The following is a 21,775-nucleotide window of genomic DNA, read 5'->3' as shown; positions in this document are numbered from 1 at the left end:
GACGCGCTGAAGCGCGTCTCTGACTGAGGGTTTTATAGCCGTGTAACAGCGAGTTAGGGCTTTACCTTTCTGTCTTCCAGTTTCATACCGCCAATTAGTGCCGTGGACAACGTAACATGAGCCTTGCAGGGATCTGCTGAAATGCAATTTCGTTACGGGCCAAGTCTGAGAATATTACAAATGTTGATGGTGGTGATGATTTTGTTGGGCTTCAATACCTACAATAGCGTGGATAACCTGTGTAAGTGGTATAGGTTGATCAGTGCAACGACAATAGTTCCTAACTCAGTAATTGACTGGGAATTCTCTACTTCGTTCACTGCTTCAGTTGCGGTTCATTTAATACAATTTTAACCTATATATGTAACTGCGTGGCCTCTTTTAGGTGATGCATTGTGCGTCCAGTTAATGGTTGCTTCCAACGATGACTTGGTCGATGTATGAGGCCCTGCTTGCACCTGTTATGACAATAGGCCATATCAGACTAGATCTAATGTTACTGACTATGGGTCTATCACTATCCTGGTGTTACCTCACAGTATCCCAAGTAGGCACCTCCATGATGGAAACATCAACTCTGGGCGCCTTGAGCTCCCCGGTAGCGCTGTGAGCAATGTCTGGGAATTCATCCATCACTGTCCGCCAAACCTCATTCATTCCCTTCTGCCAATTTCGAAGATAATTCTTTTCAACATGGTCCAGATGTTCATGCCTATCCAGCCGATGAACATGAACCGTCTCGTTAGGCTTCGGCTGCGAAGCCAGCTCACATCGTTGCTGAACTGGCACGTTGCCCCACCACTCGCGGTACGATGGTAGGTGCAGTGTGACTGTTCTGACGCGAGGGAGGTCGCTGAAGATTATGTATATCTTGTTGAGGTTGGGTGCCCGTAGCATTAGTCTCACAATGCCTTCAGCACATTGTAATTGCGTCATGGTATGAGCTGCGACTCCGAGGTTGATTATTTTGTTGCACATGCTCTGGTGCTCCTTGGGGTCACGCTCATCGGTATTGACGAACCCTTCAAAGATATCCCAGTCATTTTGAGGCACGTAGAGTATATCTCTCTGAACATCAAATGGCCGGACAAGAATATGTTCACCCGTTTCCAGGCGATCATACCATTGGATGCTGTTCTTGGCCATCCAGCGATGAACAACGGGGCGGGCGTCTCTGCAAACATCGTACACTGCAGGAATAGGAACCTGAATACGGGCAGGGAGGCATACATTGGGATTTTCCATAGTACTGGGGCCTAGAGTCCTCAACGGGAAGAACTCTTTTGCCCAGTCTGAATTGAATACGTATATCGCGTTTTCATCCTCCGGGAGAGTATATCCCCATATTGCGCGCAATTCCGGGGTAGGTCGCTAGATCGAGCCATATCAAACGGCTTTTGTTTGCAACTATTATATTGTTGTCAGGGAGAGAAATTCTGATGATATCTTACACAGTAGGAGCTGGAAAAGGGGTATTTATTTGCGATTTTGGTTGAAGTGATCTACGTGCCAATCATGTAAAGTGGTGGTTTTCAGTAACATGCAAATGTTCAAGATATGCAATACCGTGACAAAATAGGTGATGTACCCATAATGGAATCCACTAGTTGGGCAGTCAGACTTCAAATCATCAAATAAAAGCTTAATTAATACGAACTTATTACAATAGTGCATACTCCTATTCTACATCTTCCGAATCCCGAGGTTCTAGGTTGATATGTTACATACATCCTCGAGAATTGTGTCTGGCGTATCAAGTGCAGGTTTGTACTGAGTGGCACAGCAGTAGGTATATTCATGATAAGTATTTATTCCATCACGTTAACTACCTGGGTAATCTTTCCAACAGCATCACTTACTCTTCTCAAAACCTCGCCTCGACCTTCTTCTCAACATCCTGCAACGCCCACTCACTCCTATTCTTCTTACTCCTCACCAAATCAACCTGCTCCTGCGTGAATCCCTTGGCCTCAACAGCAGGATTGTATCCCAACTTGTTCCTATTTCCAACCATAGTCGAGTTCACAGCCTGAGCAACTCCTCCATCTGCTCTCTTGTAAACAGTAACCACCGCTGCACCTCCAAGGCCGAGGTTGTGCTGAAGGCAGTATCGTGTGTTGGGCGTAGCACGGTTGTTTGCCCAGCCTCGAAGATGCCAGACTAACTCAGCGCATTGTGCGATACCTGTTGCGCCGAGGGGATGACCCTTGGAAATAAGACCACCCGAAGGTTTGATGACGTATTTTCCTCCGTAGGTGATATCTCCTGCACGAACGAGCTCATGTGCTTTACCCTTGTCACAAAGACCCAGAGCGTCAATAGTGATCATCTCATTTGCACTGAAACAATCATGCAACTCCACAACCTGACAATCACGAGGTGAAATACCAGCTTGTTGAGTAGCTTCCTTCATAGCACGCTGCGTCATCTCATAGCCCATCAGATCAATAGAGCTTTCGGAGAAGAGACTTGGTGCGTCAGTTGCGAGGTGCTGACCTGCGATCTCGACGGCCTGTTCTCGCAGATGAGGACGAGCGTTGAGGAAAGCTTCCGATACAATAATGGCTGCTGCGCCGCCGTCTGAAGTTGGGCAGCATTGGAGTTTGGTGAGAGGTTCATGAATCATGGGAGATTGGAGGACTTGTTCCTTGGTGTAGACTTGTTGGAACTGAGAGTAAGGGTTCTTGGGTGAGTGAGCATGGTTGATGCGTGCTATCTCTGCAAAGTCCTCAGCCGTTGCTCCGTATCTAGATAAGTTAGTACAACTATATCCTACTTGTGTTGTATAAGAGGTACTCACTTCTCCATATACTCTCTTCCAGCATTACCAAACATCTGAGCAGCCCCAGGAGCGTTCGTGACACCCCTCGTCTCAGCCATCATCTTTCCTGTAGTACCGATAGGATTCTCTCTATCCTTGAAGTTACTCTGCAAACTGCCCGCGGCCATCTTCTCGAAGCCCACGACCATGACACAGTCAGCAGCGCCATGCTCAACGAGGGTTCTAGCCATGTTAAGGCCAGTGCTGCCTGTTGAGCAGTTGTTGTTGACGTTGTAGATGGGAATTTGGGTCATGCCGAATTGGTAGAAGACGCGCTGGCCGCATGTGCTGTCGCCGTAGCAGTAGCATGCAACGCCTTGGTCAACATCATCGTAGTTGATTTGGGCATCGAGAAGAGCTTTGATGCCGGCTTCGAAACCGAGTTCAGTATAGTCGACTTTGCCACGGGGTTTGATGAATTTGGTCATGCCCACGCCAAGGACGTAGACGGGTGACTTTTTCTTCTCAGGCATTGTGGCTGTATTGATGTGAATATGAACAAGGTGAAGGTATTCTATGCCGGTTGAAAGCACTTGCTTGCTAATAAGAAATACCGAGAAAGATGAGTTGCTTGAATCAAGTTCAGATGCCAGACAAAAGGGTTCATTTATGTATAAAACATGATATCACTACCATAGAGTGTCCCAACAACCCCAGGATCGACGAATTACCCCGGCTTTCATCCCAATTCGGTAAACAACTCGGTCCAAGCACAAACTCTCGTCAAATAGAATCGATCCTCTCGTTGCATTCAGTGCCCTAGCTTCAATCATCGGATAGTGCGGGGGCGTCTAAAAGCAACCGAGATGCCGAGGCTCGTTTGCTATTCCAACACTTCCTCTTTGGGTCGGCAACGAATTCTCAATGGCCCGGGAGCTGACTACGACAGCCTTTTTACTTCGATCTTAGTAATGACAGAGAAATGGAATGGGTTTGGTATGCGAGAAGTAGTTGCAATGCTTTCAGGGCAGGAGTCGGGAGAATTAGTCAAGGTAAAGGTCCGCTCCCGGCCGAATAAGTCGGCGCCGTGTTCAATCGGCCGAGTAGACACAACAACAGGCCTACTCACGATCGAGATGACGAGGTATAAAAGTAAGTCATTTCTAGGTATTGAGTTCAGATTCAAGGTCTTGATTTGCCGTGTAATGCCTTGCTGCGAGGTTCGTTCATCCGTCTTGTCATTGTCACCTTCTTGGACAACCCCTGAAGCCTCACTTACACCAACTCACAATGCACATCCTCCTTCTAAGTTCTTCAAACCACAACAGCGCTCGCATTACCCAATCTGCTCTATCTCGAAACTTTACTATCACATTTCTTACTCCCCAGACTTCACAAATTCCTCATCATGCAAACGTCACTCTGATCAACGGCCTACCCGCATCCCAACACGACCTCGAAATAGCTTTACAGACACCAAACCCCCCTGAAGCAGTCATACTCGCTTTCTACAACACCCATGTTCTCGAAGCAGTCACTCACACTCTGGTCAGGGCTCTAAGAGCCATTCAGTCTGCTAAAGTAAACGAAGAAAAGGAAGCTGTAGCATTGCCTCTTCGTCTTGTGTTTATCCAAAGTAATGCGATGCAGTTAGAGGTAGACGGTTACAAGAAAGTCGATAAAATAGTACGAGAAAGCGGTTTACCTTTTGATCTCGCTCAGTGTCCTCGCTTAGCTGGGGAACTCTCCGCCACCATCCGGGCTTCGCCTGAAGAAGGGCGTGTTGCTGCTTGGTTGGCCACTGTCAAGAAAGCGAGGATGGCCCATTTCCCGGTAGATAAAGCACGGGAGAACAAGTCGAATGGAAGGGAAGAATCTGGAGTAGGTGATATCAAGTTGGGATGACAGAAATCGCAATGATTCAACTGTGTATTTTGAGAAGGAGTTGCTTGCGGGGATAATTTGGTATTGATCCTTCATCGAGAGCTCAATTCGTTCCCACATCCATCCAATCCATGTGATGTATTGTCCAAAGTCCATTCTATCAATAACTTGTCAACAACTTGATTCATTAGGCCTCTGTTATTTCCCAAACACATCTCTTCCTTTCCCTTGGTCTGTACAGGCGCAAAGCATACAAAAGCTCACGCTTCAACCATCTAACCCTAATGCGCCTCGCAGGGCCACGTATGGCCAACAGTATAAACGCATCTTAATACAAACGTCCCCGCAGGGAAATCCTTACCAACGCCCGCTGAACTTCCCAGACCCTGTATATCGTTCTTTTAAGTCCAGTTCGCCATCATCTTTGCAACTCACATATCCACATAAACACTCAAATCAATGCCTTCCAGCCGCTCAAGACAAAGAAAACTCAAGTAACAAGGGGTAGTAAGAAAACAGAGAGCTCGAGACTTAAATCTTTCTTCAAACTCAGATAGGTATCCATGCTATTGATTCCATTATTCCCATCCTTCCCATAGCATCCAGTTGTCAAAGTCGTTCAGAGCTGCCGGGACTCCAATAGAATTTCGTTGGTACATGAATGGTACATGATGCCTGTATGCGTCCCCTTGGAAGCCGTCGACGGGAACTCCAGTCGAGCCCATGGGAACACCATCGAGGTTCATGTTGGTTGCCCTGAGGCAACGATCCAATACAATGCGGAGGCTTTGTGTAACCTCATCTGTCTTAACTTCCGGTTTGGACACGCATTCCAGAACAACAGCAAGACAGACCACGTCCTTAGTGTCCCGACCACTGATGTTGCGAACCAAAAGGTCCAAAGTCTTCTCCACAGTGCTGATAAGTCGCGACGGCGACCAGAGCACAAGGTTCTCCGGGTTGTAGGTCGGGAAGTCGTCTGACGAGTCAGGAGACATGCGCAGAGCTTGTGAGCCAAGTCCAGTGCTATCAGAAGCTGGCCGAACTGCAGACCGTATGTAAAAACACACACTCAAAGCCGCCTGGATAATATCCTTCTTCAATACCTGGTGATACATCTCGGCAATATCTTGGAAGTGCGCTAGCATAGGGTCCAGCTCGTCTAGGTATTTCATGATCACCATTGAAGATCTCAGATATGCTCGAGAAATTTGACCTGGCGCGTCAGATGCTCCTATAGCGAAAGGTCGATAAAGTGCAAGTAATGGCCGTCGCACATGCATATCCAGGATGACTCTGGACCTCCATTGCTTGCTCTTCTGTGCATCACTTAGAATGCCCTGCCTAGGGAAAATGTAGTTGATATCATCAAGGAATCGCTCCAGCTTGGCTCCCACCTCCAGGATCTCTTGATAGTCTCGAATTGTATCGATGCGATTCAACATGTGTGCTACTTTCATCCGCACACCCAGAGTCATGGCTGCATAAACTTGCATCTGGTTGTCGGTAACCACGTCTATGGGTTTCGACTGTGGTAGCTCTTTCATATCTGGGAAAAGCTCAATGTCATCCAAGTTGCGGGGTGGCCGACAAGTAAAGTCTCCTTCCCGTACCAAACAAGGAAGATTGCTTGCGAGTGAGATATGGAGGTCCATATCAAGAATTGTAAACCATAACCGCCGCCGCATTTCGCTGAAGAATATGGGGATTCGAGGTTCAAATTCGGAGGGATCGCGGTGAAGACCCATTGTCATGGCCATGCGTACGATAGAGCCCAGAGATGTCCAAGAGTCCTGGATCCGAGGGGTGATCATTCGCTGCGCATGTAAGAGCAAGACCTCGACCTGAAGTACCTCGAACTCAACCAACTGTTTTCCTCTTAGACTATCCAGCCATGTTCGCACAAGAGCGCATGCTGTTGGGATATGGACGCCGTCAGATCGCTCGTTGCCAAGCCCTTTTGATTTAGTTTCGAATCGGGATGCGATGGAGCAAAGTGAAAGTAGTTGCGGCAAAAAATATTCGGACTGTATTTTGCCTTCCCAGAAAAGGTTGTACTGCTCCATGAACATGGGTAAATGGACGATACGATAGATGGTCTCCGATGTATCGACATATGAGGCGACAAGCCTGTCACATACTGCCTTTTTAGGTAGGATATCAGTCATCCGCTTCTGAACGGGCATCATCGAGTCCACAAAGACGGTGATCGGAGACAAAGATTTCCGGTACTCGTCAATAAGCGCTTTGTGAAACCGCTTGAAGTTTAGCAAAACATCTCGGACGCCGTTGTTATTCGAATTGTTTGCCATGAACTCCTTGGCTTCGTCAAACTATGAAGTTTAGCAAATATGTACTTCAAGGTGATATCAAGGACAATTACCAGGTTGAGCAAGACACGAGGACTATTTTGGCCGTGATATCTTGTTCGCAACGCTCCTTGCTTGACTGTCAATCCCCGGATGGTTTCAGAAGACGCAGCAATTAGTCTGCCACCACTGCCTTCCGAAACAACGGGACTTCTGGCCATAAGTTGCCTCTCAAGCCTTTCCATGCGCATTGACAACTCTTCGAGTGAAGGCGCAGCCCCAGTATCCCCATTGCGGATAGGTCCATATGTTGAATCGTTGCTAGGGAGAGGAGTGCCTGAGTTGAATATGCCGGGGTTGCAATTGCGCTTCGCTGGTCGAGCTGGTTCTGGCATTTCGCTATCGGAGCCTTCAGAGAGATTTGCGGAATCGTGATCCATAGCATATTTGCAGGTTCGATTCGATTTCTGGCATTGAGAACAGGGACAAAGCCGATCGCATCGTAGTTTGCGCTTCCGGCATTCGGTGCATGACTTGACTGGCCTGGGTCTCTTGACACTTCGTTGTTGCTGCTGCTGTTGCTGAGTGAGCGCAAGACCCTGCGATGGCGTTTGCTGGTGTAGGTGCTGTGGTGGTGTTTGTTGTTGCGACAGCGGCGCATCGTAAGCTGTTGAGCTTAGAATGGACTGCGAGGCTGTGACCGGGGCGCTGCCACCATCGTGGGTAGTTGAGTGCGCTGTGGTCATCTCGGGCATGCCTGCGGTCATGCGACTGACTGCCAGAGGACTATACGATAAGGATAAAGCTCGAAGCTACAAGGGATCGAGCGATAGGGTGGGAAAGTGGTCGGTGGAAGCCGTATGCGAATCAGAGAGGCGCAAGTACGCGAGGTCGAACAAACGGCCAACGAGCGAGGGTCCGGTGAAAGTGCGCTGACCAGCTTCGAGGACTGAGCAATAAGTGGGATGCAGCGGTGTTCACGAAGCCGATGACAGCCTCGGCTGGGAAAGGTAGACAATGGTAGGTCGCTGGCGCACTGAGCTCGCAACTGACATGGCGGATAACGAAATAGAAGGAACTCGAGCAGAGTTATGGAGGAAGTAAAGCCAAGAGCAGAATTGTCTAAGGCGAAGCCGAGACGGATAGGTAAGTTAGAGCCTAGAGGCACCACCAGGCACGCAGCTTCGGATAGGAAACGGGGCACAAGGCACGGGACACGGGGGACAGCCAGGACCACACCGGTAGACGTAAGGTTGGTGGTAGTGTAGACCTTTGGTTGCAGATGGGATGGGACGGGGCAGTTTGGACTTGCCAGGCCAGGGTCGTTGAGCTTTACCTTGTTCGAACGGGACGCAGTTGACGCCGTGGAGCTAGCCTAGAGCTCAGTGGCAGTGGTCCGGTCCGTTGCCTCTCTTTTTTTTCTGGCTGTTCCGTCTGATTCAGCCACCCCAGACACGCGCACGCGCGAGTCGGGCGATCCAGCAGCGCACCCTGCGGGCCTGGCTACCTGGCTGCAGATGAGAGCTAGGGTAGTGGACCCGTTGCGTTGGGCTGGGTTGGAGTTGGGCTGGATCTCCCTAGAGTCGTACTGGAGGAATATTCTCGGTTTGTTAGATACGTGATGGCCCCGAGATGTGATTGGTCTCAAAGCGCCTTGTGCGAGGTACAAGGATGATTGTTACTGCTTGATGGTGGGATCTAGCACATGGCACAGTGATCCCCAAACTCCTTAATGTTGACTTTAGTCAATGACTGAGTCGTTCGTTCCGGGACTGCTTAAATGCCAGGAGGCGCTGGAGTCGCCATCTGGAGCTGGAAATATTTTAACTTGGCGGGGGGGCGGTTTGATCGGCCGATGGAGACAATTCAACGGACCCAAGACACCGTACCTTGTCTTTGATAGGTGTTATAGGGACCAGAACCTGGCTAGAACGTCAGAACGGGTCCAGTTCTTGGTATTGTAGATCGCTTGTGGTCACTTGGCGAGAATTGGTTATTGTGTGTCAAGTAGAACAAGAGAGGAATGTATTGTATGGTCAATAACACAATTGGACCCTAGAAACAGCAGAAATGTGATGAGGCGGTTATTCTCAAACGATCACTTGAATTTGTTTATGATAGATGATGAAATAGACGTTCTCGGTGTGCAGTGTCTACTTGTGACAGTGGAGAAAAGGCTCCTCCTTCTCTTTTATCAGACTGGATTCTGATATTGGACGGACTCTGCCACAGAAGGCAGGTACGAAAAGGCCGTAATTGCCTTCCCAGTGCCCAGCATTAAGATTGGATGGCTGTTGGGGAAGGCACCAGCGGTTGTAGTGGTGTCCTTCCCTTTCATCTCGGAGCCGATCTCTGGGCCTAGACCATCAGACCTTTGAAGCAGGTGGTCTCGATCGCTGTTGTGCTCCCCCAAAAGGATACATGAATCGCACGTGATACCTTGAAATTGATCCTGAATCCCATATTCGCTATCAATAACACGAATCCTGATTCAAATGTAATCATCATCAACACCTCCCCCTTCTGTGATCGACAGCCTCGACCGGTCGTTTCGCTGTCCGTCTCTTTTCGGGGCCGCTATCAAATGTCACCGCCTGGAGTCCTCAACATCAAAAATGCTTGGCCACATGGCTCGTGCTAAACCAGGAACATCCATCAAAAATTATCAAGAGATTACCAATCCGACGAAAGCCGAGAAAACGCACAAAGAAAGGAAATTCGATGAATCTAGTCGAGGGCCTTGAATGGAGATCTGCATATGTAACTATGCCGATCGTGACACTTGACTTACAGCACAGGCACAGCACGGTTTTGCTTGGCCCATCAGCGGGTTCACCACGGATTCAAATATAATCCTTTCGGCCGACTCATGTGCTCCATCGAATCCCCAGTCTCCTCCGCACGCGCAAACCCGTGCTTTTCGCAAGCATTTCCATTCAATCCCCGGGCCATCGACTTACACAAGACGACTCAGTCTCACTTTCACTTTTATTATGGGGTCATGAGATATGCTTAGCACAAGCGTCATTATCAAAGCCTCAATTGTTGCGAGTCTCGATTGACAAAAAAAAAAAGAAACGCAATGGCAAGGATTTGGTTTGCGATAAATGATGCTCGGCCTTTCGCTCTCAAAAAAGTCTGAATCGAGCTGCTTGACTAGATACAAGCGCCTGCGTGGAACGACAGCCCGTTTGCTGGCTCTCCGCCGATTACCATAGTTGCCTTTGGCTTCTCATTGGCATTAACATGCTCGGACAAAATGGCCCAATTGGCTCCTTGAGGCTAGAACCATTCCCCACCACGTTTCACCCTGGTTGGCGTCCCCAGAGTTCAGAGTCCAAAGTCCCAGACCGAGTCGAGTCGCGAGCCCGCAGTCTGACTTGGACCATGCCTGGTATATCATGTGCTCCGAATCATCAGCCATGAATGTTACATGCGCCGCATGCGCCTGAGCTGCTACGACAAGTAATTCCAGTCGGCCGACGATGTGCTCCGTGCTTCTGATTTAGGTGTCGGGTTTCTCGGCTCCGAGAAAAATCCCCCATTGTCGTTATTCGTTCCTCGGATCGTTCTCGACAAACGCTAATATGCCCAGGACATGGGCACCTTCTATTGCTATTATTTGTTCATTGTCTTTCAGCTGCGCACCCCTGGTTGGCTCATGCTAAAAGTTTCGCTCAGCAATGCCAATTAATGTCGGTTCACAGCCAGCTCTCTCATGGACCAAAATGCCGCGATTAATTGTCATAAATGCAATCTCTCAATGCAGCATAGCTGGAATGGAGTGCTTGCTAACAAGTCCTAGCCGCCTCTGCGAACTGCTGTCTTCATTAGTCCAGGATGACTGTCATGCACTAGACAGGGCTGAAAATGGTACGCTACGGCCGCAAGAGACAGAGACTCCGGAATCCTTTTACCACCTTGAATCAATACCGACTTTTCTTATGAGTGAGATATGAAGCTGACAGATTTGTGAAAGTTTATACAAATCACCATCACAGCTTAAGTCTTACTACATACTGTGCAAAAATCACTCGATAATTTACCAAAACCCTTGTCAAAGTGCATGTTTATTATACCACGTTTCTATAATTTAATTGGCTACAGTTTGGTAGGGTTCATTAACTTCTGCCGCCCTTTCTAGAAGACTTCATCTCCGGTACCGCACTAACGAGTTGGATGGCGTTGAAACTTGCTCAATTGATACAACGAAACAATTTAATGCAATTTGTCTAAATGCATAATAGTACAACTAGTCAGAGACTATTGAACACTCCTTCAGTCCAGTAAACAAAACTGGTTTGTGTTCTTTCTTCCCACGGGAATAAGCGATTGCTCAGCCAAGAGCGTCTAGCAACTTTTGATGGGTCCTCTACTCCGTACTTCTGCACCATCGTCATGAACCCCATGTTCCATATTATCCAGCGAATAGTCAGCCTCACTGACTCCCAGGCCAAGCCCCTGGAAGACCACTGTTGGGTCCTCTCTCCTGATCCTGATCCTGATCAGGCTCATGCTCATGCTCATGCTCATGCTCCTGATCGTCATCAGCCTCATCTGGCATATCGTAGTCATCAGCATTCGGCCCGGCTATTATGCCAAGGACATGCATCATTCGCTGAACAAATCCTGGAGCATCTCCTCCACCACGTTCGTGCTCTGCAAGATCCCTCATAAGTTCTTCGTCATCTAGTGCCTGCACGGCCGCAAGATGAGCGTCCTCTTCATCATCTTCACCGTCATCTCCAAAGGGTGCGGCGCCGGGTGCACCACCCTGACCAGCTGCCGCAAGGCGCTCAAACAGGTTGTTCAGGCGTGTTTCGACTGCACTTTGTTGACCTCGTTGTTGTTTGGCAAAAGGCAACTTTGTGCCTTCGCCTGTAAAGATATTTTCCTCCTCAGGGGGTGGTAGAGGGTCGAACTCGTAGTTCGGTTGCATTTCTAAGTACTCTCGTGGCGCCAGACCCATAAGTGATGTCTGGCCCTCAAGATATACAAGCCTTGTGACGCCTTGATCAGGAGGAGAGTCACTGCTGGGCAGCACACTTGTATCAACCTTTTCGAGACTCTTGGCTGTCTTTTCAAGGAGAGGGATAGCTTGTGCGTTGTTCCAGATATCCTTGGCTTGGTAGATATAGAGCTTAACCCAGAACGAACGCGAGTTTGAATCAGCGTTTATGCCCCAGATAGATGGAGGTGTGTCAAGGTTTAACTCCTGGAACAATCCACAGTACAGCCAGGGGACACGTCGCATGCCCTTCTCGAGCTCTTCAGTTGCACGAGCAGTATTGCCTAGTTGCAAGTGAGCCAATACCAATGTCTGTCGAAGGTAGATCGAGTCTCGGTTATCGGTCGTCTTCTCTAACTCCTCCACAAAATCGATCAACCACTGAGACTCATGGGCACGAATAGCCAGCCAATGAATGAAGTGTCTCATGGCATAGGGATCACTTGGATCCAAAGAGTATAAAAGCTTAGCCCACTCCAGGGCAGTGCGATTGGTGCCCTTTCGCACGAGACTCTTGAGGTAGTGATATCCAGCCAACCAGAACTGCCTGTTCTCTGGACGACGGAAATCAAGACGTGCTTTGCCTTGCTCAATGTTCTGACGGAAGGCATTTGTGGTCACGCGACCAAAAGTGAAAAGAGCTCGTTCACAAAGTTCAGCTGCGAGAGCCTGGTTTTGGTCTTGCTTAGCAATAGAGCTGACCTGTAGGAGTGTCGAGACATGATAGGGTGCTTCCTTGAGGAGAACGATCATTCGCTGAGGGTCTCCGATCTGCACGCATGTGAAGAAGAAAGCTTGTAGAGCGTCGTAACTTTGCTCGTGCACGTATGCATACTCCGTGAATGACCCATCTTCAGCTTTTGCCACCTCCTTCATGGTCAAGCCACCAGCACTTTGTTTTGGCCAGTGCTCACGTCCTTGGATAAATACGTTTCGACGCAGGGAAACCTCCGGAAGTTTCGGGGCTCCAGGAGGACCACGCAGGAAAGTTTCAAGATCAACTTCTCGCTGCATGGGGCGACGATTGCGTTCTTGTTCTTCCTCTGCTGCTGCGGACTCGATGACGTCTCGGCCAAAGAGACTTCGCATTTCATTGTTGGCCTTGAGGTGATACGGGTTGATAGAGAGAAGCTCATTGATTCGTCGAGTCTGAGCTGCTGTGTTCTCAGAGGTAGATGTGTTTGCAGGAGTTGATGTCTTGATGTTGAGTTCTCTCATGGCCTTGTCGATCTCGTCCTCATCCTCCTCGGGAGCTGCAGCCTTGGCCTTAGACTTCTTCTTCTTGTTTTTCTTTTTCTTGCTTTTCCCTGAAGTTGATGGTTGCTTGACTTCGGTCACATCCTCCTCGGGTTGTTGTTGCTCCACCTCATCCTCATCTTGTGCTTCGTCGTCATCGTCACCACCCAAAGCTGCAAAGAGACTCACGCGAGGCTTTGGTGCGACAGGCTCATTCTCTTTATCGCTCTCACCTGAGCTCATCTCTGCCAGAATTTGAGTCTCCTCTAGCTCTCGCTGCCTCTGCAGCTTGCGAAGTTGTCGAGTCGACATTGTGAGTAATGTCGTGGGTGTGACGAGTGTTTTTGAGTTTGGTGTAGGGTGAGCGAATGTGAGGCGTGACAGTGATGATTGAGATGCTTGAAGGGGAAAGAATGAAGAGTATTGAACAGGGCACCAGAAGGGATATTTATACAGCTGTTCGTTATAGTTTGTCGAGAGATATCAGGTTGCAGAACGTGAGGCTTCGATAGACTTTCAATCAGTCAGGCCGAAGAGAGAGATTATGACGTGTGCGGGGCTGTGGGCAGAAAATTTAAGCTCTTACAGTTCACGCATAACATCGTTGCCTTGTATCAATTAACCTTCCTACCGCCCAAACAATGTGGTCAATAGAGTCAAGGGGAGTACAAAGTAATTATTCAACGTTGTCGAATTAGAAGCAAACATAACTTCGGCTCTCAACATATCCACGACATGGTACCATCATGCTCATGTCAAAGTATGAACAAGTAGTCACGGCATTCACGATCACAAGAAAAGTGCGTCAACTTTGAGCTTGAATCGTTGGTTGTATTCATGTCAGATGCCTCATTCCTCTTTGAGTTGTGCTTCTGATATGTGTCAAGCTCCATTTCCTAGTTTTGTTTGCATCATCATGAGCTTTCGTCGCCTCATTAACTAGGCTTCCTTCTTCATAACCACCAGCGCCAGGCCGTGCCAGGCCGTCCTTTGTGTTTTTAACTCTGCAATTCAAAAAGGGCAAAAGAAATTCCTTTTGTAGCCTGCTATGCGAAAGGGCCTCCAATTCCGCCCGCTTCCAATTCGATCCTAACTCCAAGCCTCGTTCTTATAGAGAGCCAACCCTCCGTTCCCTAAACCCGTTCAAGCCCCAAGAACGGTAGGGAACCGTGTTTCGCTTGTGTAAAGCAGCAGAAATGCAATCGTCCCAAAAGTAGGAAATTTGTGATACATGTTACGAGCAATTATGAAACCTGTATCGGTTCGTAGTCATAGTCGACGTTGTGGCGTACCGCCCAGCCTCGCGGTGCCGTTTGACATGGATGATATGTCTCAATTCGTATTATACTGGCCGGTGACGTCGCGGCCGATTATTGTTGAGCAGGTGTGGTCTGATACTGAGGACGGCTTCCACCTCGTCCACCGCGGCCATAGCCACGACCGCCCCGACCACGACCACGACCCCGACCACGGTAGTTGCGATAAGCACCATCAACGCTCCCCTGGCCAAAGGTCTCCATGTTCTTGCGCTGTTCCTCGCCCCTCCATTCGCGACCGCCGGGCTTCTGGCCTCCGTTTTCGGTTCGCTCTCTGGATTCACTGGAGATGTTGTCAAAGAACGATCTCGACTTGTTGTAGGCAACAGCAGCATCGTCAGTCGTAGTTGAGATCTCGGGCTGCTCGGCGACAGCAGGGTTTTCTGGCGTCTCCAGAGGAGATCCAGCAATAGCCTCTTTGACAACATCTTGCTTGTTGAATTTGGCATTAGACTGGGCGAAGTCGAAATCAGAGTCGGGAACTGCGACCTTAGCGGCAGCAGGACGTCCACCACGGCCTCGACCTCTGCTGGCTGGTCCACCTCGGACGGCGTTGACACGCATCTCGTTGACCTTGTTCGTCAGGTTGTCCATAGCGTTGCCACTGTTGTTGCCCAATTGGGCCATAGCAACAGCGACCGCAGCCCTAGCAGCGTTGGTGGCATCCTGAACATTGGGCGGTGCAGTAGCTGCAGGAGCCTTGCTGGCAGCATCACCTCCTGCGCCTGGTAGAGAGAAGGGCTTGGCAGCAGATCCTGTCAAAGGAATCACAGGATTGACCCGGTGATTCCTGGGTCCAGTAGGAGTAGCCTTGCTGATGTCCTCAGGCTTTGCTTGGCCATTGGCTGCTAGGCTCGCAGCAGTCTGCTTGACTTCCTCAACCGAAGGTTTCGATTCGACAGGTGGTGTAGGGGCATGAGAGGGCTGTCGCACACCTTGAGCCAGCGATTTGGGTTCCGTGGGAGGTGCTGCCTGTCCGCTGGGAGTGGCTGGCTTGGCTCGATCGGCGCCAGGACCAATAGGAGCTGGCTTCGCATCTTGTGAGGGACCAGAGCCTGAAGTGGCTCGTTGGTTCGCGGGAGCTTCAACAGGTGCGTTAGGGCCAGGAGCACCGGGACCGCCAGGGCCTGGTGGAAAAGGATAGTTGCCCCAAGGTCCGGGACCTCCAGGACCTCCGGGACCGTTGGGTCCACCAGGGCCGCCCGGAAATCCTTGACCAGGAGGGAACCAGCCAGGAGGAGGGGGATACGGCATGTTCCCAAAGTTAGGGCCTGGGCCAGGTCCTGGAGCACCACCACGACCCCAGTTTCCCGGTGGTGGGCCTCCGTAGAAGTTGTTGGGTGGGTAAGGTCCTTGGCCTGGGCCGAAAGCCGCAGGTCCTCCTGGTGGAGCATTTTGGTTAGGCCCTTGGGCTCCAGGGCGAGCTCGAGCCTTGCAGCTTGTTAGCTTATGTGTCTTGAACCACAACAGCAAAAATGACAACAGAGTGTGAAATCCCAATCAGAAGGAAGGCAACGGAAATCTCGACATTATTTTTTGCGCTTTCCGACAATGACAATGTTTTACATCCGAAATATTTCATCATATGGGAGAAGGAGAAGGGGGATGTTCAAAGGGAAGAAAATGACTTACGCCAACGATGGCCGGATCATCGGGCACAGCTGGAGGCTTGTTCTCCTTGATGTTGGGATGGTCCTCAATTCGTAGATCCTTCACGTCGCTGCCTCGGAATACAATGTACTCGTAGACTTGGTCGGAGGGGGCAATCTCTTCGTCAGGTCGGCCTTTGCGACCTTCGGTACCGAATGACCTCACATTTTCAAGTGATACTGTCGACTCGTCCGAGTTGATTTCATGTAGAGTGCCAACATAGCTACCACAAGGTCAGCGACGTTAATCAATTGACGCGATTGAGCAAGTCACATACCGAATATCGCTTTTGGAGATGAGGGAAATGCGAGACCTATGGCTGCGTAAGCGGGCGTAGGCAGGCTTCAATGACCACGTCCAGCATACCCGAGAAATTCAGACATCGCCGATGTGAAAAGCCACGTTCAGCACGTGGTGAGCTTTGTGGGGGAGAGAAAAACGCTCGAAATACAAATACAGTAGCAAGAAGATGCACGATTCGATGGGTGGGAGGGAGAAGAGAGAAGGAGATTGTTTGGTCGTGAGCGAGGGAGAGGGAGAGAGAGGTGTGAGATGAAGGAGGGGGAGGTTGGTTGTGATTGTGTGGAGGTAGTAGAGTTTTGTGAGAGATGAGGAATGAAAAGAGGCTGGAGGTTTCTAGAGCAAAGCCCTGCTAGTAGTAAGGTGCGGATTAACCTCGGCTGTTTTTCGGCGATTGTTTGGTTACGTAGCTCGAGGCTCGAGCTCAAACACCTTCAACAAGAAGAGGTTGAGGGAAGGCTCTGAAACAGATCACTGATGCAGCAACATATATAAACTGAGTGATTCAGCTACGTTTGACGGTGAATGACCGTATTCTGCTATTGCATTGGAATTTGGTAGAAAGTTCACTTCAGATATGAAAAGTGACACTCATTATGAGAGTGGATACTTAAGATTTCCAAATTACACTCTAACCATTGTGATTTCAAAAATTGTTGTAGTAAGACAAGACGGTCTACATCTACAAATCACTAAGCATGCTAAACTCCTTCATCAAACGAAAGTACGCGTAAGGCCCATTATCAATAACAGCATAGCGCATCCATTGTAAGCCAAGCCAAGCCGGGTCAAGAAAACGACTGCCTAAACTCCAATAACCAAAACCATTCCTCATCGGAACTTGCTCAAGATGACCGCAATAATAAGAATAACCAAAACAGTGATAATAGAGATGGTGATTATCCGATTTGTAGCCATCCTGCAATTTCAAAAAATGTCAGCTCTTCCATAATTTGCCATGACGTCTGTGTGGGCCACTTTACCTACGCGCCATGCCCCTGAGTGTCTTGACGCTCCTGTCCACGTAGCCCTCACTCTCCAGCATTATGCCGCGAGTGTGCTCGATGGTTTCTCGCTGCCTGCTGAGGTCTGCTAGGGTGCCTGCGCCGATGGCTTCGGTCTCGTTGGCGAGGGCCTGGCTGGCCTTCAATCGCTGTGTGCTTCGATCAAGACGGTCGGTCCCCGAGAGCAACTGCTGTCGCTGCTCCATGTGAATGTCTGATGAGCCAGCGGGGTCGTCTGTGTATCGCGATCCGAAAAGTGCTGATCGATCGGAGGAGAGAGTGGTCAACTTGCGACGAGCAGCATCTGTGTCTGACTCGTAGTTTCGGAAGCGCTGATTGACCTTGGTGCGAGAGCTGGTGGGGATGTTTTGCTTTTCCAGGCGCATTGCGCTGAGCTGAACGGCGAAAGAGTTAGCATGGACCTGAGTACTGGTGGCGATGTTGAACACCAGATAGACCTACCTGCTCATCAAGTTCCTCAAGCGCCCGCTCGGCTTGGCTGATAGCGGCCTTTCGAGGCTCACCAGCGAGTTCAGGAATCTGGTCCAGCTTTTGGTTTAGGTCGGCCTGGATGAGCTTGAATTCAGCCTCGTATGAGCTGAAGAGCTCAGAGCCAGCATCGGTATCGAGAGGGTTCGACATCGTGAAAGGAGGCTGGAGAATGACAGGATATCGAGGGGATTGCAAATGCGACTAATTTCGGTCGTGATAGGGGTCGGACGCCGAATTATAGAATTTGTTGGGGGATGTAGTTGAATTCGTGTCGAACGCGCAATATTCGGGTGATGTTGGATCTGAGTGGTTGATGGTTTGACGTTCTCGTCAGCGTTCCAAGTTCGGCAGGCCGAGTACTGAGTACCTGGTCGTTTGCGTATGAGAGGCCAAGTGACCAATGAACGCAGCAACCCATGGTGCACGTGATGTGGTGGTCTGTGCACGATTGAATCTGGGGCAGTATATCACTGAGAGTTGGCGACGAAATTTTGGGCTTTTTCTTCTTTTTTTCTCTTCATAGAAAGTTGAATACCCCGGATTGCGAAGAAAAAGCGGCTCAGCGCCACGACCTCGGTCAATGGCGTCGGGTTGAAACAAACTGGGCAGACGAAGGCGGGTTTATCCTGCGCGGCGCTTTTAAGAATTGGTGACTCGAATTACCGTTTACCAGTCCCGTTGAGTGTTCGACATACCATAATTTGAGGTCTTTGAAAGATTGCATAATGAAATAGCGGTCTTGAATATTATGCATGTGAAAATGATGTTCCGGATCAGCTATCGTCCTGCCAGACTCGGCGTGGTGTAGAGTTTTCTTCAAGGTTGGGTTGAGATTTTCGGATCTTGAGGCTGCTGATGAAAAAAACCCTGAAACGGCATTTCAGCCAAGCCACATCCAGGATATTGATCAAGATGTGGCAGGCTGCATATCCCGCGAGGTTACAGTGCAGCCACAGGAGCATGAACCACCTGAGCTATCGCATAATGCCATTGATTATTGGGATCCATTGCCAGCTGTACTAGCTCCAGCTGACAGTTCAGCAGCCAAGCTTGCAAGGTCCTTTACAAGGTCCCTACCGAGTCGAGTCGAGTTGAGTCGCGAGTCACTTCGGTTTCCAGCTCTGTCCGTGTTAGTGGGTCATAAGCTCAATGTTGGGACGGGATAATCATCGATGTCATTTCTCGGAACCCCCAGCAAAAATAGAAGCTCGACCATTCATCTCCCGCTGACTCCCACCCTCCGCAAACTCTCATATTGTAGATCCCCAAAAGCCACTGTCTCTCTTTGAAGCCAGAAACAGAAGCAAGGCATTACGGCACTGCTACTAACTCTAATCTGCCTGTCTTATCTATTAGTACATCTCGGATACTGTATCCGCTACTCGCTAAAGCATGCTGGAGCCACAGCACATGTAAGTCCTTGTCTCGTCATGGTGACCTCCACTATTGCTTCCGTTGTCCAACCCCCCAAAATCTATTCCATTGCCTCGTCATCAAATCAGCTTCGACAACTCACACCGTCTGTGGCTGCGAGACCAATACCGATACCGCTATTTATCCAATCATGAATTGATCATCGCCTGAACTGGAGTATTGGGCTTGGCTCTGTCACATGCTTTTTCTTCTATTCTTTGCTCTGTCTCTAGTCTGTTTCTGCTCTCTATTCAAGATAGATATGTCTTGTACACCCGCTTGAACAGAGCAAACCTTTCCCTCTCTATTGTCTGCCTGCCCACACCGACAGTCGATACAATGAGCTCCTCGACTGATCGCTTCCGCAGGAAAAGGGTCGCCATTGTCGGCAGCGGCTCTGCTGGAATAGGTGCTCTGTGGGCCTTGAACAAGACGTATCATGATGTCTACGTCTACGAAGCCTCCGACAGGTTTGGCGGTCATACAAACACTGTCGATTTCAAAAAGGGAAAGTTTTCGACAAAGGTCGATGCAGGCTTTCATGTTTTGAACGCCGCCACATACCGTGAGTCTTTGTCCCCTTCAACGGTTATGCGCCTAAGCTCACCAAGCTCCCTTAGCCAACTTTACCAAGTTCTTGGAGAAGATCAACGTCAAGACTACACCTACAGACCTAACATTCAGTCTATCTCGAGATCGCGGCGCTTTCGAATGGTCCGGTTCCAGCCCAGCCTCATTATTTTGTCAACGAAGAAATTTACTCTCACCGCGAATGTGGCGAATGCTTTTCGACATATTCCGTTTCAACCAATTCGCCTTGGATATCTTGAGCGATGACGAAGACGATATATCGAGCATTGAAGTTTTAAACAAAGCGACAAACTGTACCTGCAAAGACATCACAATTGGGCAATACTTGGAGCTTGAAGGCTACTCGAATGCCTTTAGAGACGATTATCTTCTTCCTCTGGCGGCATCAATATGGAGCACGAGTCCTGACAAGTGCTCACTTGAGTTCCCCGCAGCGACATTCGTGCGCTTCCTGTGAGTTCGGATTTCTAGTGACACTGTACAAGCCCATACTAATCATGTCTCAGTTGGAATCATCATTTACTGAACACAATAAGAGCTCGCCCTCAGTGGTTGACAATAGAGGGCGGCTCTAAATCATATGTCGATGCTGTCATGAAAGGATTCCCTCCCAATCATCTTTTTCTCAAGACACCAGTCAGGCATGTTACGACTGAGAGCAACGGTCAAGTTAGGCTGCACCTGGAAAATGGTTCATCAGCTCTGTACGACCACGTCATTCTCGCCACACATGGTGATGAGGCATTCGATATCATCAAGTCATCCGCCAGTGAGCAAGAACGTTCCATCATGTCCAGTTTCAAGACGTCACAAAATGAAGCCGTTCTTCACTCCGATCTCGATATGATGCCTCGCCGTAAGAAGGCTTGGGCCAGCTGGAATTATCTTGCAGTGTCATCGCCGTCTTCACGAAAGGGAAACATCAACCAGGTTTCACTCACTTACAACATGAACATTCTTCAGCACATTCCCCGAAACACATTCGGCGACGTCTTCGTTACTTTGAACCCGCTCCAAAGGCCAAAGCCAGCAAAAACGCAGGGACGTTATTATTACTCGCAACCTATATACACCTCATCCGCCGTCCGAGCACAGAAACTTCTAAAACACATCCAAAACACTCGCGGTATTAGTTATGCCGGCGCGTGGACCAAGTACGGTCTCCATGAGGATGGTTTCAGCAGCGGACTCGAAGTAGCCCAAGAACACTTGGGTGCTAAGCTCCCATTCGAGTTTACCGATTCTACATACAGCCGAGGCAAGATCCCAAGCCTAAGTCTCATTGATCATTTGTTACGCTTGATCATCTTGGTGATTCAGGTTTTTGTGGTTCAGATCCTTGAACGATTGGTCGGGAGCAGTCCTCCTCCACGTCAACGGCTTGTGAATGGTAACAGGGTGAGATTTGCAAACGGAAAGCATCGATAAAAGTGAATTGTGTGTCTATTTGGTAGGAGTTCTTTAAGATTGGTAGTTTTTCTGATTTGCAGGCGTGCACTTGAGGTTAAGTTATATAGCATAAAGCGATGAGATTGCATAGGCAGGTTTTATACTGCACGATTACTGAATTCGATATTATTTCTTCTTTCACACTCTTGGGTTGGCAAACATCATGGGGTACTAGGCTCGCAAGTTAGAGTAATATGATACTTGTTGGCAAAGCGAAAGTGTTTCTACTCCACTTCAGGCATCAAAGGTGAGGCCTTCAAACCATGACATTCACATGCCTTCCACGCAATATGACTACGTGGTGACTTGACTTGCGATCAACCTTATCATAGAGCCCTTATGTTACATGGAGGTGACGTGTC

At 49.2% G+C, this 21,775-nt stretch overlaps 8 protein-coding genes across 12 annotated transcripts; 2 read left to right on the top strand and 6 right to left on the bottom strand.

Annotated features, from left to right (window-relative positions):
• Positions 1 to 328: 328 nt before the first annotated feature.
• FOXG_12788 (uncharacterized protein) lies at positions 329 to 1,516 on the bottom strand. The gene has a single exon (XM_018392657.1). It carries the CDS (start codon positions 1,243 to 1,245, stop codon positions 529 to 531), a length of 717 nt encoding a protein of 238 aa, XP_018251221.1. The 5' UTR covers positions 1,246 to 1,516; the 3' UTR covers positions 329 to 528.
• Positions 1,517 to 1,678: 162 nt separating this feature from the next.
• Positions 1,679 to 3,500, bottom strand: FOXG_12787 (sterol carrier protein 2). Its single transcript, XM_018392656.1, has 2 exons — positions 2,801 to 3,500; positions 1,679 to 2,747 (listed from the first exon to the last, which is right to left on the bottom strand). Exons 1-2 carry the CDS (start codon positions 3,292 to 3,294, stop codon positions 1,865 to 1,867), a joined length of 1,377 nt encoding a protein of 458 aa, XP_018251220.1. The 5' UTR covers positions 3,295 to 3,500; the 3' UTR covers positions 1,679 to 1,864.
• Positions 3,501 to 3,741: 241 nt separating this feature from the next.
• Positions 3,742 to 8,557, bottom strand: FOXG_12785 (uncharacterized protein). The gene is made up of 2 exons (XM_018392654.1): positions 7,029 to 8,557; positions 3,742 to 6,978 (listed from the first exon to the last, which is right to left on the bottom strand). Exons 1-2 carry the CDS (start codon positions 7,719 to 7,721, stop codon positions 5,224 to 5,226), a joined length of 2,448 nt encoding a protein of 815 aa, XP_018251218.1. The 5' UTR covers positions 7,722 to 8,557; the 3' UTR covers positions 3,742 to 5,223.
• Positions 3,748 to 4,758, top strand: FOXG_12786 (uncharacterized protein). Its single transcript, XM_018392655.1, has one exon. It carries the CDS (start codon positions 4,052 to 4,054, stop codon positions 4,664 to 4,666), a length of 615 nt encoding a protein of 204 aa, XP_018251219.1. The 5' UTR covers positions 3,748 to 4,051; the 3' UTR covers positions 4,667 to 4,758.
• A 2,835-nt stretch (positions 8,558 to 11,392) lies between the features above and the next one.
• FOXG_12784 (uncharacterized protein) lies at positions 11,393 to 13,510 on the bottom strand (the record flags this gene model as incomplete). Its single annotated transcript, XM_018392653.1, has 1 exon — positions 11,393 to 13,510. One exon carries the CDS (start codon positions 13,508 to 13,510, stop codon positions 11,393 to 11,395), a length of 2,118 nt encoding a protein of 705 aa, XP_018251217.1.
• A 1,058-nt stretch (positions 13,511 to 14,568) lies between these two features.
• On the bottom strand, positions 14,569 to 16,547 carry FOXG_12783 (uncharacterized protein; the record flags this gene model as incomplete). Its single annotated transcript, XM_018392652.1, has 4 exons — positions 14,569 to 15,945; positions 16,147 to 16,387; positions 16,442 to 16,477; positions 16,531 to 16,547. 4 exons carry the CDS (start codon positions 16,545 to 16,547, stop codon positions 14,569 to 14,571), a joined length of 1,671 nt encoding a protein of 556 aa, XP_018251216.1.
• Positions 16,548 to 16,971: 424 nt separating this feature from the next.
• On the bottom strand, positions 16,972 to 18,863 carry FOXG_12782 (vesicle transport through interaction with t-SNAREs 1). 3 transcript variants are annotated; one of them, XM_018392650.1, is made up of 4 exons: positions 18,656 to 18,850; positions 17,931 to 18,586; positions 17,448 to 17,863; positions 16,972 to 17,383 (listed from the first exon to the last, which is right to left on the bottom strand). In XM_018392650.1, the coding sequence occupies exons 2-4, from the start codon at positions 18,108 to 18,110 to the stop codon at positions 17,296 to 17,298; spliced, it is 684 nt and encodes a 227-aa protein (XP_018251214.1). In that variant the 5' UTR covers positions 18,111 to 18,586; positions 18,656 to 18,850; the 3' UTR covers positions 16,972 to 17,295. The 3 variants fall into 3 exon arrangements, with proteins under 3 accessions (XP_018251214.1, XP_018251213.1, XP_018251215.1); XM_018392649.1 differs by having other exon boundaries at positions 17,931 to 18,863; XM_018392651.1 differs by having other exon boundaries at positions 16,972 to 17,863.
• Positions 18,488 to 21,681, top strand: FOXG_12781 (uncharacterized protein). 3 transcript variants are annotated; one of them, XM_018392648.1, is made up of 4 exons: positions 18,488 to 19,682; positions 19,742 to 19,938; positions 19,994 to 20,417; positions 20,471 to 21,681. In XM_018392648.1, the coding sequence occupies exons 3-4, from the start codon at positions 20,146 to 20,148 to the stop codon at positions 21,390 to 21,392; spliced, it is 1,194 nt and encodes a 397-aa protein (XP_018251212.1). In that variant the 5' UTR covers positions 18,488 to 19,682; positions 19,742 to 19,938; positions 19,994 to 20,145; the 3' UTR covers positions 21,393 to 21,681. The 3 variants fall into 3 exon arrangements, with proteins under 3 accessions (XP_018251212.1, XP_018251211.1, XP_018251210.1); XM_018392647.1 differs by having other exon boundaries at positions 18,488 to 19,372; positions 20,471 to 21,645; XM_018392646.1 differs by having other exon boundaries at positions 18,488 to 19,938.
• Positions 21,682 to 21,775: the final 94 nt, after the last annotated feature.

This window comes from Fusarium oxysporum, chromosome 9 (genome assembly GCF_000149955.1).
Source record: "Fusarium oxysporum f. sp. lycopersici 4287 chromosome 9, whole genome shotgun sequence".
Lineage (NCBI taxonomy): Eukaryota > Fungi > Ascomycota > Sordariomycetes > Hypocreales > Nectriaceae > Fusarium > Fusarium oxysporum.
The sequence above is the reverse complement of the archived record's forward strand: the minus strand, read 5'-3'. Positions and strand labels throughout refer to the sequence as shown.